At 53.5% G+C, this 26,871-nt stretch overlaps 1 protein-coding gene across 1 annotated transcript; it reads left to right on the forward strand.

Moving 5' to 3' along the window:
• CD6 (CD6 molecule) lies at positions 1-26,371 on the forward strand. Its single transcript, XM_074956651.1, is given in 14 exon segments — positions 1-10; positions 1,596-1,880; positions 17,060-17,137; positions 18,008-18,364; positions 19,019-19,327; positions 19,842-20,141; positions 20,589-20,657; positions 21,302-21,439; positions 22,043-22,162; positions 23,863-23,967; positions 24,844-24,969; positions 25,379-25,540; positions 26,146-26,252; positions 26,255-26,371. Coding segments are annotated over 14 exon segments (2,283 nt in total).
• Positions 26,372-26,871: the final 500 nt, after the last annotated feature.

Raw genomic sequence — 26,871 nt, forward strand, 5'->3', positions numbered from 1 at the left:
ATGACAGCTGGTGAGTCGCTCTTCTGCAGTGGGGTTCCTTCTTTCACAGGGCGGTGGTAAATAGCCCACGGGGGAACCCCCCCCCCTTCCCCGCACCATGCCTCTCCCAGCTGTGCAGGGCAGCCCCGGCGCCCTGGCATCTCTATGCCGTGTCAGTGAGCCTCCTCGAGAGGGCAGCCTGGTAAAGCTCAACGGAGCATGTGTTTTGATGCCATCTGAGGCACGGCAGGGGGAGGGGGGGCGCCGATGCCCCAGGTGTCCTGCGTGTGACATTTCAGCAGTTCCCTTTGACAGATGCTTCGCGTGCCCCACATCAAGCCCTGACTAGCCACAGTCAGATGGGTGAGCAGGAATGTCAGAGCGAATAGCAACAAACTCAATAGCAGAAAGCCCCGGGGGAGTGGAAGGAGCCGTGCTTAGCAACGTCAAAATAGCACAGTGCACCTAGCAATGCTCCACTGGGATGGCTGGCTCAGAAGGGCAGAAGAAGCCCTAGAGCCTATGTCTACCCGGCTTAGTGGGTGGAAGACCGAGAAGTGGCTATAATGGTGCTGAATGCCCGAAGCTGGAACAGGAGGAGTGCTATGCCGGGAATGCCAGTGGGCGAATGTCAGGTTTCAAACAGGGCTCCTGACAGGCTCACTGCTGGGCCGTCCACACCAAAGTGCCATCAGAAGCACCCCTTCCTGTCAGTCCCACAGGACCAGCAATCCTAGGAGGGCACTGGCTCTGCTTCTTGAGGGATGCCCAGAACCCCGCCAGCACGAGCGATATGCCCACCCAGCCACTCATGTGGTGAAATACCAGGAGCAGCAAACACAAGTGCCGGGGAAGGATCTCCCTAGAGGCTGAATGGGCCATGGCAGAAGGAACTGCTTTGAGACAAGATGGGGCATGTGACCAGAAAGTCATTGTCCCTGGGGATCCTAGTGTGAATCCGGACATGCAGTCTGGTCGCGGGGTCCCTGGGGATCCAGGTGCGATTCCTGACACATGGCCTGTGCATGGGGTCCCTGGGAATCGCGGGGCACATCCTGATGCACAACCTGGGCGTAGGATTCCTGGGGATCCCGAGGTGAATCCTGGCACGCAGCCTGCAAGTGGGGTCCCTGGGGATCCCTGAGCGAATCCTAATGCATGGTCTGGGAATGGAGACCCTGGGCATCCTGGGGTGAATCTGGACATGAGGCCTGAGCACGGGGTCCCTGGGCATCCCGAGACTAATCTGGAGGTGCGGTCTGGGTGCGGGGTCCTTGGGCATCCAGGGGTGAATCCTGACATGCAGCCTGTAAGGGGGTCCCTGGGCATCCCGGGGTCAATCCAGACACATAATCTGGGTGCAGGGTCCTTGGAGATCCTAGTTCAAATTCTGAGGTATAGTCTGGGCATGGGTCTTTGGGGATGCTGGTGCAATCCTGACACACGGCCTGTGTGGGGGATCCCTGGGGATCCGGATGAATCCTGACATGTGGTCTGGTCCTGGGGTCCCTGCGAATCTTGGGGTCGGCTCCTGACATGTGGCCTGCAACCCATTTCCACTACCTAGTTTTGCTTTTGCCCAGCCCAATTGCTTTCAGGCTTGCTGCACTTTGCAGAGGTGGCGGCCGCCCCTGCTGCCTTTCAGCACCGTGCTGGGGGCTCCCTCCCCACCCCTGAGATGCTGAGTTGGCTTCCTGGAGACTGCAACCACAAGCCAGAAAACAAGAGCGAGAGAGTCTTGTGTGGGAGCCACACACCAGACAGAGAACGAACGAAAGAACCTGGTTTTGGCCCTCCCTTCCCAGCCTATAATGCGATCACGCTGCAGCCTGTGCCAGTGACAGTGATGGACGTGCTGTGGGTATCTCTGGTGGCTCTTTTCCTGATGGCGCCCAGACAAGGTACCCAGCCCTCTCTCCACCCCCGCTTCGTTACCTTCTCTCTGGGCCAGGATCCCCATGGGTTGAGCCTCTTGGCCGAGCTCTCCGGCCAAAGCACTGTTGTAGGATCTGGCCCTTCCTCTCAGCCTTCTGCATTGCACACACTCTGGGCCAGGCCCTCAGCTGGGGTAGGTCTGGGGACTGAAGTCTTCCCTTCTCCCACATCATAGGCACAGCGGGGGGAAGGTCTCTAAGCTGCCGTCAGGTGGGCGAGATGTGAGGCCCCATCCCCTCTTCTTCATCCACTTCCTCATTCCCTCCGCCCCCTCCCAGGACACATGGCACCCCGCAGAGCCAGCCCCCTCATCCCTTCCCAGCAAATACCCCAGCAAGGGCTGGTGGGAGGGAAGAGACCTGGCTGGGGATGTCCTGTTCTTTCCTGCCTGCAGAAATGCTGTCCAGCCCAGCTTAGCGTGGCACCTAACCCTGACCCTTGTGCGGCAGCCAGTCCAGATAAGCTCCTGTCCCCCCCCACTCCTGGAGACAGAGCTGGGATAGGGAAGGGTGGCCATGGGGTCCTGAGGTGGAACTGGGGGCCTCCGTCTGGCACAGAGGGAGGTGAGACTGAATGTAGAGCCGTATCAGCAAGGCCAGGGGATGGTTACTCGGGCCGAGGGACAGGCTCGCAGTGGGGTTGCCAGAGAGATGTGGCTCTAGAAATGGGCATTCTCACACAGAGGGGCATGTTCCAGAGGACGCGGGCGAGGTGCAGAGGTGTTACATTACTGTTATGCTCTGCTGTGGGGGTCTTGCTATCAATATCAGAGCACCCCCAGGAGCAGCCATCGCCCTTTCTTCTCCGGATACCACCTAAGCATAGAACAGCCGGGCCCCATGTAGCGCGATCTAGTGAGGACAAGGCACCCGAGCAATTTCTGTCGGGGTCCCCAGTGCAGAACTGATTGCTTCAGGGAGGCCCTTCCTGCTCCCCACACATCGCAGTCCCTTTGGGCATCCTTCAGGCTGAGAGGATCAAGCGTTTTCCAGATGAAGGGCCAGGCGCACAGCTGGTGTAAATCAGCATAGCGCTACCCAAGAGCTGGTGCTACGGCCATTTACTCTAGCCGGGGATCTGGCCCCTAATTAAATTAATCAAAGCATCAGCGTCATTATTTATTATTCACCCAGCCCCAGAAATGTGTGTGGCACTTTATACAAAACAGATCTCCGCCCCAGCCAGCATATAAATCCTCTTGTTCAGACTGTTACTATTGATTGACCTATTATTGTTTGTTTCCTGTGTAACTGTGCCAACTGCCACGGCCTGTTTTATTTCTTAATCAGGTTATTTGCTGCTCGCTGCAGCCCTGTGTAATTGGGCGCATGGCACCTTTTCTTAGAGCAGTCTTCTCTTAAAGTGATCTGCGGGCGTGGCCCTGGGAAATGAATGCTGATGAGGATTTTATGGGAAATGAATTTATTATTTTTGTTGGACGGGGGGAGAGGGAGAGTCTCATCCCACTTCCCAGTGAGACAGTTTCCATGTCACAACCTCTTCTTCCCCCCCGCCCCATCACAATTGCTGCTGGTTGTCCCCCTCGCTCAGTAGATGGAAAGAAGCCTGCACTTCTATAGCCCTAAAGATCAGCATTGAGCCCTATTGCTGGTCCCTTACTGAACCTGCATAACTAGACGAATTCAGTCTCCAGGGCTGTAAATTTAGAGCCTTTTCCCAGCACTAAATTCACAACGAATTAATTATTATTAATAGCCCGACTTTAACCCCCGCCCCCCTGCCCCAGATCACCATGTGTCTGTTGAGTTCTGTCCTTTATTCTTAATCACTTAATCACTGGAGACCATTCAGAAGAAAACAATTGTTGCTAGAATCCAGTCCTATTGTTATTTCTTAACTATCCTGCAATGGCTTTATTGATGCAGTGAAGTCTCAAGGGACCAAATCCTCTTATGGTGTAAACTGATCTAGCTTCATTGAGTGTGTTGATTTACATCTGCTAAGGATCAGGCTCATTATATTGTATCAGCAAAGCCATGATCGGATATTTAAGAAATAATAATAGGATTCAATTCTGGCAATGCTTTCCTCGACATTTTCTTCTGATCATCCGTTTCCATGAAATCATCTCAGAGTAAGAAACTACTGGCCATGTCTGTCCTATTGACTTTGGTGCACTCGATGAAGGTATCCCGATATAAACATGGCATCACTCATTTAACAAAATCAATACATCAACAATCAATCAATCAATCAATAATAATAAGCGCTTTGGGAGCAGGGATCCATTGTATAAAACTCCAGCGCTATGGAAATGATTAGCAACAATAATACTTGCTCTCTTTCCTCAAATCATTATTAAACTAAACATCACACTGTGAGATTAATGCCAGGTGTGATGTCCATTTTAGTCATTTGTAGAAAAATCACCTACCCTCTCCTGTTCCTGTATAATTGGTGTTGTTGAGTTAGGTATTATATTTGGCAAGAGAAGGATTAATTCTATCTTTTAAATGCATTTTATATCCCTAACAACATAACATAGCTTTCATGGTAACACGTAGGGCTAGGTTTTTAAGGTGTTTAAGCACCTAACTCCCATGGGTCTTAGCCTTATTATAGCCTCTTCAATATGCTTAGAGACAATGAATAATAAATATATTATAAAATAATATTATGTATCTATATTTCAATATATATTGGTCCATATGAAAAGGATCTTGCATTCTGGAATATAGCAAGTACATAACGCATTTTCTGCACAATCTCTCAAATTAACAGCAGGTTACAGAAACCCCTTGAAGTCAACAGTTATACCGGGGATCCATTTTTCCTTTGACCTTTACAGACAATAGTTTGCTGTTCTTTACAATTGCGTTAAGAAAACCTTCACTCTGATCTGTCCATTGGCGCCATCTTAGCACAAGAGCAGAAATATGTCACCATATTGTACAGAAGGTGCCAAATGCTGAATATCTTCCTCTGGCTGACAGTTACCGCGAAGGTGGATTAAATATGTATATACGGCCCCCATCACCATAGCATCTGGATACTTCACAGTCATTAATATATTTATCCCCACAGACACCTCAGGAGGTAGGGATGTGCTATTGTACCCATTCTGCAGAGGGGGAATGGAGAGTCAAAGTGACCTATTCCAGGTCATTGAGGGAGCTTGTGGCAGAATAAGAAATTGAACCAGGGTTTCCTGAGTCACAGGCTAGTAGCCTAAGCACTGGGCCATCCTGATGTGGATAACATGGGGTGGTAATAAGGGGATAAGGATCAGATCAGATTTGCTGTGTGCAGTCCGTTTTAAGACACTGGGCGCCGGCCAGCGATTTTTCTGTGTTGTGTCCTTTCCCCGGCCAAAGAAAACCATTTCTTCCCATCGCAGTGGAAATACCCTGACTTTAGCCATCGGCCTACATCCCCTGCAGTGAGGAAGTAGAATAATTAATTCAGACAGCATAGCATTTCTAGTGATAAACATCAAAGCATTCACAGCCGGAGAGTCTCTAGCTCAGCCAAACTGTCTACTCCCTGCTAAAAACCCTCCATAAAATGGTTTGTTGGTATATGTTATATCAACAAAGATCCTGGGAAAGCCAGCAAGGTTAGAGTGAAGGAGACAAAACTAAAATGATACAAGGCCCCAGGGGCATAGCTTACCCAGAGGGAATGAGATAAGAGTGTTTAGCCTAAAATAAAGCAATGTTAACAATGAGATTTATTAAGCTGTGGAATTGCCTCCCAGGGGAAGTCCTGTTGCTTGGAATAATTGGAAGGAACAGAGCACTCAGGGAAGCAGGGGCTAGGTCTGTGCTGTCTGGAAGTGGATGAAGTGACCTGATTTTTTAAAACCAGCCTTGCTGGTGATGCTGTCATTTTTTTCACGCACCATCAGGCACGGGCACGAATTAGAGCAGCTGCCTGCAAATCAAAAGGCAGCTGGGCATCCACCTGCCACTTTCTAAGGGCACAGTCTGTTGGCATCGGTGGATTTAATAATGAGGCGCGCACGGGCTCTTCCATCTCTGATTCTGACAGCTGCAAAAGTTGCCGCTACGTACTCCGTTTTTGGGCGCACAACTGGACACAGCCCGTTGGAGCTGTGGTGGCTAAGACCTGGGGCCCTGTAGCAGCCTCACACTGGGCACTCAGTGTCAGTGGCTGCTTTTGAAAATTTGTGTCTATGGACCAGATCCTCAGCTGGTGTGAACTGAACTTTTGCTTGAGAGGTAACTGCAAAGTCGTACAGCTCTCTCCTGCAGCAGGCAATTTCCTGCTGTCTAGCCTAGCTTTTGCTTTGCTGTGTTTGGTCCCATCTCACCTGGTTACAACCAAAGCCCCTGCTTGCATCCCAGGGTTCCGCTGTCCCGGCATTCACCCCGTTGCTCCAGAGTCACGGCTGTCATTTAAAAAGAAGAGTGTTTCTAACCCTTCAGGTCGTGAGGATAATACCAGCGATGGGAACCAAGCATCACCAGTGCAGAAATTCCTGCCTGAGGGTACGTCTACACTGCAAAAAAAGACCTGAGGCAGCTGACTCAGGCTCGCAGGGCTCAACACTACAGGGTCAATTGATTTGGAATTGTGCTTTAGGGCTAAAAATAGGTGTGTGGACATTCCTGCTCGGGCTGGAATCCGGACTCTGAAACCCAGAGGGGAGGGAGCGTCTCAAAGCCTGGGAAGCAGCCTGAGGGGGAACATCTACGCTGCTATTTTTAGCCCCCTAGCATGAGCCCAACTCAGTTGACCCAAGCTCTGAGACTTGCGGCTGCTGTGGGTTTTTTGCAGTGTGACATACTCACTACAGTTACTGCAGAGATGGACATTATGACCTGGTATCTTTTTTGTTCTTTTAGTCAGTCTGCTTTTGCCAGTCAGTTTCCTTGCTTGGCAGTATCTCAGTGGGATTCTCTATGGCTGATGATTGATCCCCCACTGCTCTGTCGCCTGAGGCTACTGGCAACAGCTTAAATCAGCTTATAATCAGAACTAAACCCCAAAAGACTGGATGGCTCTGGAGAAAAGAAACGGCACGTGAAGGCCTTACCTGAGTGTGCCGAGAGCCTGAAAAAATAGGTGTGAACTGCCCCATCCTCTTCAGCTAGGCCTTGAGGGATTCTGGAGTTCAGCATTTCCGCTGTGCAGTCGGCCATTTTGTTGCAGCCACGCGCCCGGCATTTTGTTTTCTGGCTCCCTGACCAGCTGGGACCTGCCAGCAGCTGCCTGTTGCTCGGCAGCTCTTCCAACAAGGGAGAGTTAACTGGGTGACAGGAAGGGATCCATGGAGCCAAGCAGTAGGGGGTCAGGGATCCAGAGTCCAGGAGTAGTCAGTGAGAGGGGCAGCCAGAAGTGTAGGTCTGTCTGTCTGGGGGCTGGGAATGGGAACCACGGGTGTCCATGGTGATCGACTACATTAATATTGCTGCAGGGCACAGAGGTTGCGGCCACAAGTTCTGGTCCATTGTGTGACGGGCAAATGTGACACTGCTTATACCCCATGGATCCACCTCCAAAATGCCTCTCCTCCTGGAAACCCGTCAGCAGACAGAGCCGGGTGTTTGCGCCTGATGCTGGGTAGGAGTCGGAGGAGGGAGTGGATAACCTAGGCAGTCTCTGACTGGCATGGGCCACTGGGATAACCTCAGCCGGGCTTGGGCAGCTGGTTAGTTCCACTGCCCAGCTGACCTCACCGTTCTAAGGTTTGCTTTTATATCTGTAGCTGCAATGTCTCCTTTCTCAGTGGCAGGCCGTAACTCTTTGTCTCAGCACAGCTGACTTCTGGAAGCAATCTCTCCCACTCCCTCATCTGCCATCCATGGGATCCCTTGTCCATCCTTCCAGACTCTTATCACGTCATCACCCCGTATCTAACACATGACAGTGTCCCTCAACAGGGGGCCCAGGCTACACAGGACTGTCACCCAAGGGCGCTTTAAATGAGGGGTGCCTGGCTGCCCAGTTCACTCTTGAGCTCTGGCTGCAGTGGCACGAGGAGTCTGCGCCACTTGCTGACATGTTTGTGTCACTGGGTTATTGTAGCCACTCTCCCTGATGAGTGACTAACTGGGTTAGCGCTTGTGATTCCCCGAGGAGGAGGACTTAACTGAACACGCTGGAGAGTCTCACTTCATTTGCCAGCAGCGGCTCCAGTGCGGTTCCAGAGCGTGTCTGCAGCCTGGTGCACAGATTGCCTTGTGTGGATACAATCCAGGCAGTCCACACACTGGGTTATTGGAGCCCTTCCATGTGGCTTTGCCTGCGTGGGTCAGAACTGCAGCTGGTGTAAACCAAAAAATGATGATTCACACCAGCTGAGGATCAGGCCCCCAAATACCTTGGGAGTTAGGTTGATGGGAATTAGGAACCTAAATATCTGTTTTACTTGTCCTCCCCCTGCCAAACACACTCTGAACATGAAGGACAATTCAGTCACAACGAACCAGGCGCCGATTCTGCAAACACTTAGGCACCTGCTTAACTTTAAGCTTGTGAGTTGTCCCATGGTTAATGTGAAGCCCATACCTAGGTGTTTGTGGGATCAGGGCCTGTGGCGTGTCAATTATTTGGTCACTTTGATTACATAGGGCAGCAGAGCCAAGAAAATGCAAGGAACCCCACCAAACCTCGTCTATATAGTGATGGTCCAAGAGTAGCTATCTGCATGCCAGGGAGTAGCTTATCACCAGATGCCTAGGTTCTCAGCCTGTGAGACACCCTCCGGAAGTGGGTCATGACCCATCCTAACTGGTTTGTGGCTAGAACTGGGTGGAAAATTCTGATGTTGATTTTGACAAAAGATAGGTAAATGTTTCCATTTTCCTACCAGCACTGTCCCTGCTTGGAAAATTGCAACATTTCAATGAAAAACAGAAGAAAGTCATCCATGGATTCCCCCTTCTCCAACATCTCTAGTGGAGTTTAAGTGAAAGGAATTGACAACCTAGTGAATACATACGAGGTCAGATCCTCAGCTGGTTTTCACCAACTTCAACAGAGTTAAGCAGTTCAACACCACAGCAGAGGATCTGACCCAATGTGCCTCATCAACATGAATAAATTCAGGCCAGAAATTAGAAGGTTTCTAAATATCAGAGGGGTGTTGTTCTGGAACAGCCTCCCCATAGCAGTTGTGGGGGCAAACCTCTTAATTTATTTTGAGAGAGAGCTGGCCTAATGTATGAGTGTGATTGTATGACAGGGTTGCCTGAGGTGGTGGGGGGCTGGGCTCCAGAGCTTTGGGTCTCACTTCGGTTTACATCTTCTGCTCCTAAAACTCATGCTTCAGGGTTTCAGCAAGCCACCTGCAGGGGTCAGGAAGGGATCCCACCGCAGTGTGTTCTGGGAGGTTTTGTATCTCCTTCCTCTGAGGCATCAAGGATGGCCATGGCTGGAGGTGGGACAGTGGGTTCAGAGGGCTATGAGGTGTGGTGCCTACCATTCTCTCTCTCAGGTGCTTGGCTGATTCGTGCTTGTTCATGTGCTCAGGCTCTGACTGATCACCACCTGTGGGGATGGGAAGGAGTCTTCCTCCAGGTCAGATTGGCAGTGACCGTGGGGATTTCAATTTCCTCTGCAGCACGCGGGTGGGGTCACTTGCCAGGATTTTCTGGGTGTATCTCACTTAATCATTTCCCTGCCACTGCAGGGGCCTTGGGGACTGGGGCACCTCGGTCCTTCCTATTCTCTGCCTATGGCACATAACAGTCTAGTCTCCTGTGGGCTGTAAGACTTTGGTCCAATTCCGATTGCTGGGTTTAATGTGCAGGTGGTAAGGGGTGATGGTGGCCTGTGATCTGCAGGAGGCCAGACCAGATAACCTGGTGGTCCCTTCTGGCCTTAAACTCTATGGTTCTAGTGAGTGTTGTCAATTCTCATGATTTGATTGCCAGTCTTGCAAAAGTAGTTGTTTTTCTTCAACTCCAAGCTCCTGGAGTCATGTTATTTGGGGAGAATCTCAGCTTTCATTGCAAAGTAAGTTGCTAACGCTCACAGTTGAGGAGAAAAGCTTGAAAATGCGACCAAAAAGTTCATAAATGAGAAAGCAAATCTAAAGAACCTAAAATAGATTTTTTTTTAAAAAAAGAATCTCATGATTTTTAAGCCAATTTCATTATATGGGGCGTGGTGGTTATTTTTTGAAGACTTGGATTGGCCATGCTGCACCTATGGTTTGGTTAAAATCTAAGTCACAGTTGCTTTTGAAACACAGTTGGTGATGGGATGAATTTTCAGCTTTTGGTGGGCCACAGACCCGCCCCCCCCCCCAAAAAAAAATTAGTTGAGAGTTGCTGGTCTGGCATATAGAACAGGGACTGGATATCCAGAGTTCTTGATTCTGAGCTCTGCCACTAATTCTCTATGAGTCCTGGAGCAAGTCATTTAATCTCTGAACCTCTGTGTGCCCACCAACAAGAGTCAACTTCTATAGACCCTTCTGTCCCTACTCCCTCCCACCCTAAGCAAGACCCCTATTTGCCCCTGACTTGGGAAGCCGGTGGTTCTTTGCCACCTGGGGGTTCCTGCACACTAGATAAATCTCCTAGCTTCTCCTTTAGGGCAAGTTCTGGCTTCTTTGCCTTGTCTGAAGAGCTCAGAGAAAAGGCCAGGGATCTGGCTCACAGCATTTCAAACTGCTTGAGATGATCATGCCACCATAAGCCAAAAATCATGAGGAGGAGTGGAGAGTTTATTTCACCTCTGTATTTAGCACTGGTGTGACCATCGCTGGAATGCTGTGCCCAGTTCACGTATCCGCAATTCAAGAAGGATGTTGATAAATTGGAGAGGGTTCAGAGAAGAGCTATGAGAATGATTTAAGGATTAGAAAACATGCCTTATAGTGATACATTCAAGGAACTCAATCTATTTAGCTTAACAAAGAGAAGGTTAACAGGTGACTTGATCACAGTCTATAACGAACAAATATTTAATAACGGGTTCTTCAGTCTAGCAGAGAATGGTTGAACATGGTCCAATGGCTGGAAGTTGAAGGTAGGCAAATTGAGATTGGAACTAAGGTGTAAATTTTTAACAGTGAGAGAAATTAACCACTGGAACAATTTACCAAGGGTCGTGGTGGATTCTCCAGCACTGACAATTGCTGTAGCTCACGAAAGCTTATGCTCAAATAAATTGGTTAGTCTCTAAGGTGCCGCAAGTACTCCTTTTCTTTTGGTCAAGGTTGGTTGTTTTGCTAAAAACTCAGACCTAGGAATGATTTGGGGGAAGTTCTATGGCCTGTGTTATACAGGAGGTCAGACTAGGCCATCATAGTGGTCCCTTCTGGCCTTGGAGTCTACGAATCTATGAAATTTTCCCATGGAAAGCTTTGATTTTTGTCAAAAATGAAAAAAATGGGTTTCAGCCAAAAGTGTTCAGTTTTCTGATGAAAAAATATTAAAAAAAAAAAATAAAAAAGGAAAGCAGAGACTTTACACACACTCACAAATTAATCAGTCAGAAACCCAGTTTTCCGTTGGAAAAACATTTTGGTGGAAATTTTTCAATCGTCAACAATAATAAGAATTAATAATCATGATAATAATACAAAAAAACTTAAAGCAATACAACAGCCTTAAGTGAAAAGGGTTATAGAAGTGCGGATAATGATGATAACGATCTATTATCTCCATGGTGCATATGCTGTAAACACATCCTCCCTGCGAATGTTCCTCTGTGTGTGTATATTTCACTGGCTTTTCTCTGGCACTCATCATATCCAAGCACATCATGAACATTCCTGAATTAAGGTCCCTTTTTTTCCATTCCATGGACCTTGGTTTAGTCCACATCCCGCCTCCCACTTCTGATCATGGGTCAAAGCCAAGCTGTGGTTTTTCTAAGCCTGGCCCTGCTCCAACTCCTCTAGATTCCTCTCAAAAAGGAGCCTCCGTCTGCGCCTAGCTGATCTGACACACAGAGCTCGAGGGGCCGTTATGCAGAGATGCAGGTGCAAAGAGACTAAGGCTTTGGAGAACTGAGATGATATGGGGGAGGGCAGGGAAGTCAGCAGGAAATAGGATCCACTCTGGGCCATGCTGCTAAGCTACAGAAAACAGTTAGCGCCTGAAAGACTTACTCATGCTGAGTAGCATCTTTCTGCAGTCCCATGTAAGCCCAGTGGGCCAGATCCCCAGCTGATGTAAAGCTGTGTCACTCCATGGGAGTCAATGGGCCAGATCCCCAGCTGGTGCAAATTCCCCTTCAGTCCTCGGACTCTGCTGAGCCCACCGGGATATCATTCAGCGGAAGGAGAAGCAGAATGGTCTGAAGAGGCTGAATGAAAGCCCAGGCTTGGGAGTCAGGAGCTCGCTTGCTGTTAGGCCTTGGGCAAAATACCTGAGATGATCCAATGCTCGCTGGAGTCAATGGAAAGGCTCCCACTGACTGTAGTGAGCTTTGGAACAGGCCTTTAACCTCTCCAGGCTTGTCTTCACAGCACAATCAAAGTTCCCCTGAGCCAATGGCTCATTGGGCTGATGCAGTTAAATCATGTTAATTTCACGCACAAAGGAGTGATCACATCCAATTGCCTTTGGCTGCCTTAACCCAATGGGCCAGCTACCCATTCTGCAGCTCAGTGAACTGGAGGTGGCCTTTCACTGTGAGATCAAGCAAGACTCGAACCCACGTCCTTCAGGGTTGTAATCAAGCACCTTAACCACTCAGTCATGGCTCCTCTTAATTATTAATTAGTTAATTAATTGGTGAGTTTATGTTCTTGTGCCTGGCCTCCTGCCTGTGGATAATGACACTCGTCCTAGCATGTGGGAGGACTTTATCCATTTGCGTTCTTAAAGATCTTTGGTGACGAAAGTCCTAGCAAGGGAAAGTCTTGTTACGAGTGGGAATAACAAGGAGGGAAAGAAAATGAAAGACACAGTACCCCCAGAATAAGCTAAGTGGAGCTGAAAAGAGAGATCAGTCATTCCCAGCAATGAGGATTCAGGAAATTCTTGTGTGTGCAATGAAGTCTGACTCGCAAATCATCAGGCCTGGCGTGCGGAGGAAAATGAGGCCAGGAATAGTTGTGCGCTCTATTTCCAAATTCTGCCCAAAGGGACACAGATAGGCTAAGTCAATGCGCGGCCTCAGTTCCTCATCAGCAGAATCAGAACAATTTCCCGAGTCACTGCTGTCTTTGTCCTCCTTTCCCCGCGAGGCAAAGCGGCAAGGCTCTGGGAGAGCCCTGACTTTGTTTTAATCCTCAAAGGCGTATTCGTGCTCACGCTACCTTGCCGTGTGTGCACACAACCCCCTGTTGAATGCAGCGTGTTTCCGTGGCTGCAGGAGCAGATTCTGTTCAGTGCTGCAGAGTCAACTCAGAGAGGTCAGGAATCTCAAAGATTCAGAGATGATCATTTCCACCTGGGTGGCTCAGGCTGCATTTGTGCAGGAACGATTCTTGTTCTATACAGGGCTGTTGACTGCATGCGGTTCATGCCTTGCTGCCAGGAAACTCACTATGTGATGCCAGGAAGGTGTGTAATACATTGTTAGTATTTGTGTTCTGTATCCCCATTGTGCTAGGTGCTGCACAAACCCATAGTGAGAGACACTTCCTGCCCAGAAGAACTGACAGACTAGATGGAGAAAGGAAGGTTCTTATCCCTGTATTCCATCCTTTCTTCTCGAATAACAGTGTTTCATAGAATGGTTTTCAGTGTCCTGAGTGCTGGTTTCCCAGAGCCTTTATCATTAGTATGGTGGGGGAAGGAAGCGCTTTCAGCTAAGAGATGATGCAGTGGAGAGTTACAGGAAAGCTGGTAGCAGATGCAAAGGAGAAGGCTCTCACTCTGAGATTGTGGGAAAGAAAGTGAGGCATCCGGAACAGAGAGAACAAGCAGGGAAATCGAGCTACACAATGTGGATACAATTTAGAAATAAGAAAGATAACTTTGGCCCCAATCTTTAAACAAACAGGGTGCCAGAGCACTGGGATGGGAAAAAGGGGTCGAGGAACAGAATTAAAATGCTAGAAAGCAGGGAGAAGTCCTTCACAGGAGATTGAGGGTCATAGCAATAGATGCCAAACAGGAAGGCATGGATTGGATTTCCAGTCAATGCGAAGATGGGTTATTTCCCATAAACCCCAGAGCTCACCCACTACTTCATCTCCCTAGTCTCTGCCAGGTACTTTTGCATCCTTTAAAGTCTAACCCCAGTTTATCAGAAGCACTGTCTGCGTCAGAACAGCATCTGCCGTGCTGCTTGCTAGGATGAAATGATCTGAGGAATGGATCTCCATTCTCATGCTCCAGGGCATACACAGGTGACCCAACAGGGGTCAGGAGCACAACTGGGTGAAATTATTCATCGGCAACTTTTTATGGCATACAACGAAAATTCGATAACTCCAAAACCTTTCATGAGTTCATGTTATTTTCACCAAATTGTTTTCAGTCAGGAAAAAAATATACTTTAAAAATTCAGAGAAAATTGAAATGTTCCAATTTTTTGGTTCAAAATGACTTTTTCTTCCAACTTTCCTTTAATTTTATGTTTTAAAAAAAACATCAAAACCATTTTTAAATGATCCAGACACTTCATTTTACCCCAAACTGGCAATGTGTAAATCAAGATTGGATGTTTAAAAAAAAAAAAAAAAAGCTCTAGGAATGATTTTGGGGCAGTTCTCTGGCCTGTGTTACACAGGAGGTCAGACTAGATAATCATAGTGGTCTCCTCTGGCCTTGGAATCTATGAAAAATAGTTCTGTGTGAACATTTTGATTTGCAGATTTTTTTTATTTTTGGTTCAAACTGAATCAAATCCCTTCCCGCCTCCACCCCCACTCCCCCACTCCGGGGACCAATTATTCAGAATTTCCAGCAAATAAAAAAATCCATTATTTGCCCAGATCTGGTTAGGAAGGCCCCTCCCTCCATGCCATAATTTTATTTTGATTATTATTTATGTTACCCTAGCACACAGGGGCCCTTATCATAGACCAGGTGCCCATTGTGGTAGGTACAGTACGAACAGGAGCCGGGTGAACACTGTTAGAGGCGGGGCAGCAAAAACAGATACAAGGAGACGCTCTGCAGATCAGGAAATAGTCTGAAAAGGAAAGACTCTACCAGCTTGTCTGTCATTGCGTCGTTGTAAAATGGGCTGTTATGATGATGAGACGTTGACAGTTGCTGTTATTCCTCACGTCGCTCTCTTGCTGTGCAAGGCCCTTTGCAGACACGGCATGATCCCGTCTCCAGAAAGCTTACAACTGAAATGGAAAAAATTCAAATGGTTGGAGTGGATGGGGGAATGAAGGGATGGGATATCAAAGCAAAGGGTTGGGTCCTGATGCCCTTACTCCCACTGGGTCACTCTTGGTTCTACACGTTGTCAGTGGGCCATCCAAGGTATGGCTCAGTGGGAATAAAGGGTACCACAGCCTGGTCCAAGTGGTGGGGGTTGGCAAGAGGCTTGTTAGAGTTGGTATAGGGAGGAATCCCATTGTCCATTCACATGAACAGGCTTGTTTATGGTGAGATCGCACCGGGAGCTCAGTCGAAGGGTGATGAGAGGAGTGAGGTGAGTGGGGGATGGGGCCAAAGGGAGAGGACTGGGAAGGGGGATTTGAAGGAGAGCCCGGCTGCTGGTTGCATTGGAGAGGAGGAGGCTGTCCCAGCTGGAGGGAGCTAAAGGGGGAAAAGGATGCCAGGCCAAGTCCTCAGCTGGTATGAATCATCATTGCTCTAGTGAAGTCAATGGCACTACGTTGATTTACACCAGCAGAACTCAGTGTGGTGCTGTCGAAACGCAAGGGCAGGGGTGTAGATGTGCAGGCTGTGTCAGCACAGGGCTCGCTGTAGCATTGATCAGGGAAGCCACATCGACAGACATTGCCTGGGTGAGTCTTTTCCGGGAACTGGTTGCCATGTCACTTCCCCTGTACCCCAGCCTATGCCATTCGACTGCCATGACTTTTCCAGCAGCTCAGAGCCCCAGTTGGGCTTTGCTGTTTTTTTCACCAGCTCCCTATAACACATGCTCAGAGGTGAGCCCTAATCAAGCAAACTCCTGTTACCAGGGCTGGCTTTATTAGGGTGACCAGACAGCAAGTGTGAAAAATCAGGACAGGGAGTGGGGGGTAATAGGAGCCTATATTAGAAAAAGACCCAAAAATCGGGCTGTCCCTATATAATCGGGACATCTGGTCACCCTAGGCTTCATTAGCTTCAGAGCACTCTGCTCTGGTGGAGCTTGGGAGCTTGTCTGTAGTTCTATGGTGTTTAGGAGCTCTTCAGGTGATCTGATCCCCTTGATCATCTGACGGCTTCAGATGTCCTCCAAGACCTTCAGCTAAGTGGGGCTCATCAGACTGATGGGTTCCCCCACAATATTATTGGATCTTGATGCATTTTGGTTGCGTGAGACCTTCCCACAGAACACGAAAGAAATGACCAGCCTCTGAAAACATACATTAACATAGCTAAGACAGTGCTAGATTGATGGAAGAATTCTTCCATCATAGAATAGAATCATAGAATATCAGGGTTGGAAGGGACCTCAGGATGTCATCTAGTCCAACCCCCTGCTCAAAGCAGGACCAATCCCCAATTTTTGCCCCAGATCCCTAAATGGCCCCCTCAAGGATTGAACTCACAATGCTGGGTTTAGCAGGCCAATACTCAAACCACTGAGCTATCCCTCCTCCCATTGACTCAGCTACCACCTCTCCAGTAGGTGGATTAACTACAGCGACGGGCGAACCCCTCCCATCGGCATAGTGAGTGTTTACGCTAAAGCATTATGGTGGTGTGTACCCTCCGACTGGCTCCACATTTGCAGCAATCTACTCTATCGCACTTGATTCTGTCTGTCCAGCCATCTATCCAGGCATTTGTACCTCACTCATTGCTCTAGCATGGCTCATGGCCCAGAGATCCCTCAGCAATTTTCATGGCTAGGAATCTTACATTGGCCAGAGGTCCCCGAGATCTCTCAGCTAGACTGTCTGTTCTCCTGAGATCGCCAGCCTCACTGAGTAACCTGGATAACTGGCCCCAGCTTCAGATCAGCTTCCAGAGTCTGTGGATGCTTCTCCAGAATGGAGCCATTCAGCCCAGGCCTAGACATTTGCTCAGGGTGGTTTCCTCTTCTGGATCTAAGTAGTCACCCCGGTGACAGAGATCTCATCCCATTCTAACAGTTTCCATGTTTGTTCCAGTCCAGGCAAATACAACGTCCCCTGCCATCCCCTGGAACATCACACATGGTGGACACGGGAACACGTCTGCAGAGCCAGGTAAGGACACGGCGGGGAGGCTGGGGGAAGCCCCCTGATGCTCAGTGTGACCCTCTCCATATGGAAAGGACAGGACTTGGGGCAGCAGACACCAAGGGGAGGGGTCATTACTCAAGGTGATGGACACAAAGACTCTGTAGCCTCCTGGATCTCTAGCACTGAGGCTGGGTCTGCCAAGGGAGGGATTGCTGACTCCATCATAGTGAGGAGATGGAGCAAAGGCTGTGATGGGTGAGCTGCTCCAGCAGCACTGGCAGATGGGGGTACCCAGAGGGGTGCCCAAGTTAGGACGTGCAGTAGCACAGTGACCCCCGATAATAAGGAGAGTGGGGAGATGGGGGTGCTCAGGTTATGCATGACAGCTGCCCAGCACTCCTTGTGCCTCGGCGGGACTCCTCACTGCTGAGACCAGCTAGCCTGTAGCTGTAGCTCAGAGCTGTTTTTTTGAGGTCACCATGGGGTGCTCACGCGCTCGTCTGTGACATTTGGGTTGAAGAGGAAGGAAGCAGCGTGGGCGGCAGCGTGTGGTGCACCTATCCCACCTGTAAAGAATTCAGCATCACTTGCAAAGGGCGCGGGCTTAGTCAAGCGGCTGAGCCCAGCCAACGCCCTTTGCTCCCACTAGCCGGAGCTGGAGATTTCTGCACCAGCTTCCACAGCGCTGCCCCACACCAGGCCCTTATGGGCTCCCCCCCGCCCCATGCTGCCCCATGCTCAGGCTTTATGCCCACCTGAGCCCTGCCCCATGCCTTTATGGGCAGCCACCCCTCTGCCCCACCCCTTATGGGCAGCCACCCCGCTACGCAGGATCCCATATGGCTCTGACCCATCTCATGGATTCTCTCTGAAATAATGTGTGCTGCCCTGCAGGCCTCTCAGGAGAGGGATCCATCCGTTTGGTGAATGGCAGCAGCCGCTGCAGTGGTGCCGTGGAGGTCCATCATCATGGGCAGTGGATGCCAGTCTGCCAGAAAATGTGGGACAAGGAGGCCTCCCACGTGGTCTGCAGACAGCTGCACTGTGGGGAGGCAAAGGAGACAGCAGCTAGACCCATCCCCAGCCCTGTGTGCTCGCCCAGGTCAACACCCACAAAGAAAGCCACCCTGTCCTCTCAGAGCCTCTGCCCTTCCCTGCACATCCACTGCGTGGGTCTGGAGAGCACATGGAAGCAGTGCAATGTGTCAGAGCTGTGCTGTGGTGAGAAGCCGGCCAGCGTTACCTGCACAGGTAAGAAACAGATCCATCCCATGTCTTGTAGAGCCCGGGTTAGCCATCAGCAGCTTCCAATGGGAAACCATCCATGCATGCTGGCAGCTCTCCTCTTGCTGCTGCTTCTCTATCCCCATCATCCATCCATACTCCATGGTGAGGCCAGTCCAGCTCTGCCCCTGCCCATTGGCCAAAGCCCAGCCCTCCCAGCTGCCTGTTTCTGGCCCATGAGGCAGTCTTGCCCCTCCGCACCTTGCAGGTTAGAAAATTGAGAGGGCCAGCAGGTCATTCTGCCTGTGAACTCCATTGCAGCATCCCAGGTGAGTGCCTCTGCATGCTACGCTCCTGATAAATAATTAAATGACTGATGGAGCTGAGACCAGATCCATCCACCCATCCACTGAAACCAGCTCCATGGATCCATCCATCCACCTATCCATCCATTGATACCAGCTCCACCCATCCATCCATCCATCCATCCATCCCCATACATAACCCATCATCTATCCATCCATCCCCATACATAACCTACCATCCATTGAGAGCAGATCAATCCCCCATACATACCTCTTCATCCATCCTTTCTCTCCCTCCCTGTGCCTATCTCTCTCTCTGCCATTCCCAGAGCCCCTCTCTGAGCCGTGCTCACTCCCCCTTTGCCCTCTCTGCCAGGTTCCCAATCTGTGCGCCTGGTTGGCGGGGGCAGTTGCTGTGAGGGCCGCGTGGAGGTTGAGGCGGACGGTGTCTGGGGCACAGTGTGCGACGACGCCTGGGACCTGGATGACGCTGGGGTGGTATGTCAGCAGCTGAGGTGTGGCTGGGCCGTCCAGGCTACAGTGGCCTCCTTCTTCCATAAAGGGACAGGCCCCATCCACCTGGATGAGGTGAGCTGTGCTGGGAACGAATCCTACCTGTGGGACTGTCCAGCTGAGAGGAGCCATGACTGCGGCCATAAGGAAGATGCCGGTGTGGTGTGCTCAGGTCTGTTCCTCTATCCAGAAGAGTGCACTTGTCCTTCTGTCTGGTGGAACACCCCCCACCTGTCTGTCTGGTGGAACATTACTGTCCATCTCTGTCCAGTGGAGGATTCCTGGCTGTCTGATGGAGAGCATCTGTCTGTCCACTTGTCCATCTGAAGGAGTGCTCCTGTCTGTCTGTCCATCCATTGGAGAGCTCCTGTCTGTCTGTCAGAGTACTCCTGTGTGTCTGTCCATCCAGTGGAGAGCTCCTCTCTGTCTGTCCACTAGAGCACTCCTGCATGTCCATCTGTCTGATGGATTGTTCCTGTCTCTGTCTGTCTTTCTGGGATGGGCAGTGAAATTAGACTCTGGCAGCTTGGGGCAGGGGTAAATCCCTCCTGCCTCCAGCTGGCTCCAGGTGCAGAGGGGTCTAAACTTCCATCGTGGGCAGCTCCTTAATGTCTGTGTTGCATCAGAGTGGGGACCCCTAGGCTGTTCCCTCTTTGCTGACCTGTTGCCCCCCGACTTCCGCACAGAGCACCAGGAGTGGCGCCTGTTGGGGGGCAGGGATGCCTGCGCTGGCCGCGTAGAAGCTTATTACCAGGGCGTGTGGAACATGGTATGCGACGGGACCTGGTACAAGGAGGAGATGGACGTGCTGTGCCAGTGGCTGGGTTGTGGCCCCTCTGTCCAGAAGCTGAGCTTCAACCACACACAGGAGGGCAGGATGAGCTACCTGTGCTCCGGGACTGAGGCCTCGCTGTCCTGGTGCCAATGGCACCACAACAACTTGAACCTGTGCCACCAGTCCCAGGCTGCCGGCGTGATCTGCAACGGTAACGCTGCCTCCTCCCATACTGAACCCCCACCCAGACAGACCCGAGCAGGGATCGAACCTGCCACTCTCAGGAGAAAGAACACGCGTTGCTAAGGCTTGAGCTAGGGACAAGGCAGCAACATCGCATTGTAATCTTTGAGACCAAGAGGGAGACATGGCCATACATATGCCAGCGGCGCCAGGGACTGGGGGGGAGAAGAAGGCAAACATGAGGGATGATAGAGGGGATGGATGGGGAGATGGGACGGGGCAAAAGAGGCGGATGTGGGGGGTGATCCAGGGGACATGGGCAGGGTGGCAGGAGAGGGGAAGGAAGGAAGCGGATGGGGGGGGCAATCCAGGGGATGGGGGGGGCAGTGAGAGAGGGGAGGGTCTCCACCTCCGAATGGGTCTGTCCCTCCAGCCCCGCTGACTGTTCTTCTCCCTCTGTCTGTGGTGCCCCCAGGCTCGCTGGGCTTGCTGAACACGTCTGCCGTGCCCCCCCTGGAGATGATGACTCCAGACACCGGGAGAAGTGAGTGTCTGGGGGGCAGACCCTTCCTGCCCTCCTGCAGTGCCTCTCTCCAGATCCCAGACGAGCCCTCCTCCACTGGAGCGGGAGGGGAAATTTGCCAGCCCTGCTGTAGGGCAAACCTCTCCGGGGTGACTGCACCGTGGGCAACTCTCCTCTGGCAGCATCCATTCCCCAGAGTGGGCAGCCAAAGAGGCCCCCCTCCCCTCAGCAGGATCCCCCGAGAGCCGGGGACTTGGCTTTGAGTTCCTCCTGCGTACCTGCTGTCAGCACGCCAGGAGTTCTGCCCGTACCCAGTGCCCCCACCCCTGGCAGAGCCCTACACTGCGTGCACTCCCAGGCTTCCCCCTGCTACGGCACAGCCCAGAGAGCACTAGGGAGTCGGCCCTGCCACCCCTCCTGCGACCTCCCCCATGCCAAGTTTGGGGGGCCAGGAAGAGGCTCAAGGGTCAGCCCACAGCCTGTCCCAGAGAGCTCCTGAGCTGGGCTCCTGCACGGTGCTGGGAACTCCCCTGACATCAGCAGGGATGGGGCCCTGTGCCAGGCCCTAGTGACAGTTCCCCTGTGTAGTGTGCCTCTCTGACTTGCTGTCTGTCTGTCTGTCCATCTGTCTGTCCCCTCCCTCTCTCCCCCGACCCCATTGCCAGGCACAGCTGAACCACTATGCTGGGAAGCCAAGGCCCTCTCGAACTGGACTCTCCTCCTCTGTGTCGTCCTGAGCCTTCTCTTCTTGGTCACCGTGCTGGCCTTCACCGCCGCCCTTCTGAGGATGAGGAGAAAACACGGTAGCTTTGCTGCCTGGGGCTTTGCCAGAGTGAGACTGGGCACTTGCAGGGCCAGGCAGAGCCATGGCCCGCCATGAAGAGCCGTCAGACACGCCCTTCTGCACGGGGGAGTGACATCACGGGGGCTGCACCAGGCCAAAGCACTGGTCCAGGGTGAGGCCATTGGCAGCACCCAGCCATGGGGTGACATGGAACGGGGCCAGATCCCCTGCTGGTGTCAATCGGCTTTAGCTCCATTGGAGTCCATGGGCCCGATCCCAGTGGAGCTGCTCTGATCTACACCAGGATCTGGCCCTGGTTACCCGCTCAGGGGCTCAGGATTGCTTCGCCGTGGCTGCTGTCCTGTCCCCGAACGTCCACGCAGCGCACAGGGTGTCGCTCATGCTCAGCAGAGCAGTCCCCCAGAGCAATGGCGGCCTGCAGCATGAAAGGGGGAGCCAGCCCAGCACCAGAGCATAGGGCTAGACGGGACCTGTGGGGCATGCTGGACTAGTGCGGACCCCCTCCCAGCATGGTGGTGGGGGGAGCCCTGCCCTGGCTGTGCCAGGCCCTATACGGCCTCACAGAGCAACCCATCTCCTTTCTCGCCCTCTCTGTTTGCAGCCCACACCGTGTCCTCTTCCTCATTAGCCGCCCCGGTCCTGGTGAATCATAGCGCGCAGGGCACGGAGATGCCTGCAGGGGGTGCCAATGACTACAGGAAAGTGACCCCCAAAGCAGAAGGTAGCAGCTGTTGCTCGGCCTGCCCCCACTGCCCCTTCCCCACACCCCACCTCTCTGACCAACCAACCTGCTCCTCCCCCATAGCCTCCCACACTCTCCCCCCTCACACCCAAGCTCTTTGCCCCCACCTCACCTTCCCCTCCCCCATACCCTACCTCTCTGTCCCCACCCCACCTTCCCCTCTCCTCGCAGCCCCACCCATAAACTCTGCCCCTCCCCCTCCTCTTCTCTGCCTGCCTCCCCTTCCCCTCCCACACTCCCTGCTCCTCCCCCCAACACCCCTCCCTGCCTGCCCCACATCTTGACTCTTCCCCACAACCTGCCTTTCAACCTGTCTCTGCCCCTCCCCTTCACCACACTTCTCCCTGCTTCCTGCCTCTCAGCCCTTCCTGGTAGGGTTGTCAACTTTCTAATCGCACAAAACTGAACACCCTAGCCCCGCCCCTTCCCCGAGGCCCCACCCCCCCTCACTACATTCCCCCTGCCTCTGTGGCTCAGTCTCCCCTACCCTCACTCACTTTCACTGGGCTCGGGCAAGGGGTTGAGGTGCAGGAGGGGGTGAGGGCTCTAAATGGGGGTGTGGGCTCTGGGGCCAGAAATGAGGGATTCAGGGTGCGGGAGGGGGCTCTGGGCTGGGGCAGAGAGTTGGAGTGTGGAAGGGGTGAGGGCTCAGGGCTGGGGGCGCTGGTTCTGAGGTGGGGCAGGGAATGAGGGGTTTGGGGTGCAGGATGGGGGTCCAGGCTGGGGGTGGGGCCCAGGGATTCAGACTGTGGGAGGGGACTGCGGGCTGAGGCGGGGGTTGTGGTGCAGGAGGGGGTGAGGGCTCTGGGGTGGGTCTGGGGATGAGGGGTTCAGGGTGTGGGAGAGGGAGGGGGCTCTGCACGGGGGCAGAGGGTTGGGGTGCAGGGGGGGTGAAGGCTCTGGGCTGGGGGTGCGGGCTTAGGGGTGCAGAAGGGGGCTCCGAGTTTGGGAGGGGCTCAGGGTTGGGGCACGGGCTTACCTCGGGCGGCTCCTGATCAGCGGCACAGTGGGGCTCCAGCAGGCTCGTCCCTACCTGTCCTGGGGCACTGCGCTGAGCCCCGGGAGCAGCCAGCAGGTCTGGGTGGGGCAGGAGGCTCTGCGGCACACGCTGCTCTTGCCCTCAGGCACCACACGCCAGTGCCTATTGGCTGGTTCCCAGCCAATGGGAGTGTGGAGCCGGTGCTCGGGCAGCATGTGGAGCCCCGTGGCCCCCGGGCTTAGCAGCCGGACCTGCTGGCTGCTTCCGGGGCGCAGCGCAGTGCCCCAGGACAGGTAGGGACGAGCCCGCCTTAGCACCGCCAACCGGGCTTCTACCGGCCCAGCTGGCAGTGCTGACCGGAGCCGCCAGGGTCACCTGGTCAAAAACCGGACATTTGGTCATCCTACTTCTTGGCCGCCGTCTCCCGTCCTGGCTGAGTATCCGGTCCAGAGGCTCCCCGGTCCTTGGTCCATGGGGCACTTGCTGGTAGGCTAGGAGACCCAGCTGCTTACATGGCACCGGCCCCACCCCAGCACTGTTCCCAGCTGCTCCATTTCACCCGAAGGCACTGATGGCCCCGGGCTGGGAGCCATGGCTGGGAGCCTGGGGGGTTCTGGGAGGTCAGGCAGGCACTGCCCCACACTTGGCAAGGCATGGTCCAGGCAGGTCCCCCGGTAACCGATCCCTTCATGCCCCCCAGCAGAGCCGCTGGCCGTGCCCGCTCCTGGCTCCGAGGACTCCGATTCTGACTACGAACACTATGATTTCAGCAGCAAGCCGCCCGTGGCGCTCACCACCTTCTACAGTGAGCGACCCCCCACCTGCACCATGCAGGCTCTTCGCAGCCTGGGGCTTCTGTCTCCCCATGGGGCCCTGCCTTCCCTCACACTGTCCTGTGCCAGACTGGGCTGCCCCCACACACACAGCTCTGCCAGTGCCTCCCCATCCTGACCCACAGCCACTGCTGCTCCAGCCCTGGGCTCCCCACCCCACAGCTCCCCCAATGCCCCCCCATCCCTACCCACAGCCACTGCTATCCTAGCCCTGGGATCCCCACCCCACAGCTCTGCCAGTGCCCCCCCATCCCAACCTGCAGCCACTGCTATCCTAGCCCTGGGATCCCCACCCCACAGCTCTGCCAATGCCCCCCACCCCCCGACCTGCAGCCACTGCTATCCTAGCCCTGGGATCCCCACCCCACAGCTCCCTCAATGCCCCCCCATTCCAACCTACAGCCACTGCTATCCTAGCCCTGGGATCCCAACCACACAGCTCTGCCAGTGCCCCCCCATCCCGACCCGCAGCCACTGCTGCTCCAGCCCTGGGCTTCCCACCCCACAGCTCCCCCAATGCCCCCCCATCCCAACCCATAGCCACTGCTATCTTAGCCCTGGGCTCTCCACCCCACAGCTCCCCCAGTGCCCCTCAATCCTGACCAACAGGGATTGGAGACAGGGATATATGGGGGTGGGGTCAGAGGGATCGGTGGTGGGGGTAGGGCCACAGGGGTTGGTTGGGGTCAGAGGGGATCCAGAGATCAGGGGGTATGGGGTTGGCTGGGGTCAAGGGGAGCTGGGAGCGGGTCAGGTCAGGGAGTAGTGTTAGTGGTGATCTCCCGGCTCACCCCGCTATGATGCTGGGCCAGGCGAGGTTTGCTGGAACCCTTTGCCTCTGGTTGCAGATTCGCTTCGGCACCGAGCAGCGGACGAGACCCTCCCTGCGAGCGGCTTCCCCCCAGCACCTGGCCAGGAGGTGCTGAATGAGGGCCCGGAGCCCTGGGGCCAGCCAGAGCAAAGGCCCTGCGAGGGTAAGAGCTGGTGCTGCTGACTGGATGGGTGATAAGGATGAGAAGCACAGTACCAGGAAAGGGGCCCCAAAGCCCCAGCTGGGGTGGGCAGGGGCAATGCTAGAGCTGGGGCATCAGCTCCCCTGGTGTTCGCCTCTCTGTCTGTCCTCAGTCCCCATCTGTCTGGCTTATGCCAGCGCATGGGGTGGAGTGGAGTTTTGGCTGATGGGCCATTGCTGGGGCAGAGCAAGGGTGGGCCATTTCCCAGCTCTCCCCACACCCCGGGCACTGGGGCTAGGTGGGCAGGGCAGTGCTGCAAACCCTCCATCTAGCTCCAAGGGGCTCTCTGTAGCCCCCCTGGGTGGAGCAGGCTCGGGCACTGCCGGCATTGGCCAGTGGGAGGCTGATGGAGAGGCCACTTCTCTTGCAGAGCTCCCCGCTGAGTCCAGCTCATCCTCTGAGGACAACTACTACAATAACGGCACCACCAGGCAGCAACGGTGGGGCAAGCCAGCCCCTCCTCCCACCGGCAGCCTCTTAACGCCAGTGCCTCCTGCCCAGGGCAACAGTGGCTCCCAGCTCTCCTTCCAAGGTTAGCAAGATGGGCCAGCACCCGCTGGCTCTGACGGCCGGTGGGACCACCTCTGAGCGTTGGCCCTTGAGGAGCAACATCCCAGCACATCCTCTCCTGCCCCAGGAGAGGAAAGGGGAAGGGGGGAAGTCTGGGCTGGGCCCGAGATCCAAGACTGGAAAATCCAACCCCTTCTGTTTGTAGAAGGGAAAATCTTCCCAGGAGCAATGATTCTGCCCCAACCTGCCCAGCAGGGCCTCCGTGTGTGCTGGGCCCTGGCCATCCCTCACAATCTCCAGGAGAAAGGCCTCCACAGAGCCTCCAGACTCTTCTCTGAGCATCGGTGGGACAGGGAAAGGTCACCCATGGGCCATTAAGTCTCTGACAATGCCCTGACCTGCGGGGCGGGGAATCTCTTTTCTGGGGACATCAGGGCTGATGAGCTGATCTGGACTGAGACAGCTGATGGGAAACAACCTCTGTCCCCCTCCTGCTGGATTTCCAGCAGGATAGTCACTCCTGCTGGATTCCCTGCTGGATAGTCACTCTCACTACCCTACCAGGAGCCTGGAAATGCTCCTCACCCTCTGCACCAGAAGGGTGAGCATGTCCGGGGTTGTCTCCAGCAGAGCCCTCCGGAGCCGACAGCTCCAGCACCTCATCCGGAGAATGGTATGAAAACTTCCACAGCACAGCGCACCAGGGAGCCCAGCCAGGGAACACATCGGGTGAGGAAAGGAGAGGATGGAGGGAGCATGGGGAGGGAATTGCAGACCTACTGAGTGGGGAGCAGGCAGGGGCCCTGTGTTCCCAACAGCGCTGAGCCTAATTCCGGGGGCTCATGTGAGATAACATGATTCAGATCAGGTTACAGTCCACTCACAAAGACAGAAAAAGAGAATGCAAAAGGGGAATAGGAAAGGAAATGGATAGAGATCAACAGCGGGGAGGGGGTGGAGAAAGAGAGAGAGTGAGTAACCAAGGGAGGGACAGACGGGTGACTGTGGGGATGGAAGGAGGTATGAGAGGTGGTTGTGCGGATGGAGGGAGGCAGGGAGGAAAGGTGGCTTTGGGGAGGGAGGAGAGGTGAGCATGGGGATGAATGGAGGGAGGCAGGGATGAGAGGTGGCTGTGGGGATGGAGGGAGGGAGGGATGAGAGGTGGCTGTGGGGATGGAGGGAGGGAGGCAGGGAGGAGAGGTGGCTGTGGGGATGGAAGGAGGCAGGGAGTTGATGGGATCCGTTGTTTCAGGCTGGCCGGCTGTCTCCCAGCCATTGGGGAGCTGTGAGCCTGGGAGCGACAACTCAGAGGGCAGCGATTACGATGATGTCCAAGGCCTGGCATACTAGAGC

This window comes from Natator depressus, chromosome 6 (assembly GCF_965152275.1).
Source record: "Natator depressus isolate rNatDep1 chromosome 6, rNatDep2.hap1, whole genome shotgun sequence".
In the NCBI taxonomy this organism is placed as follows: domain Eukaryota; kingdom Metazoa; phylum Chordata; order Testudines; family Cheloniidae; genus Natator; species Natator depressus.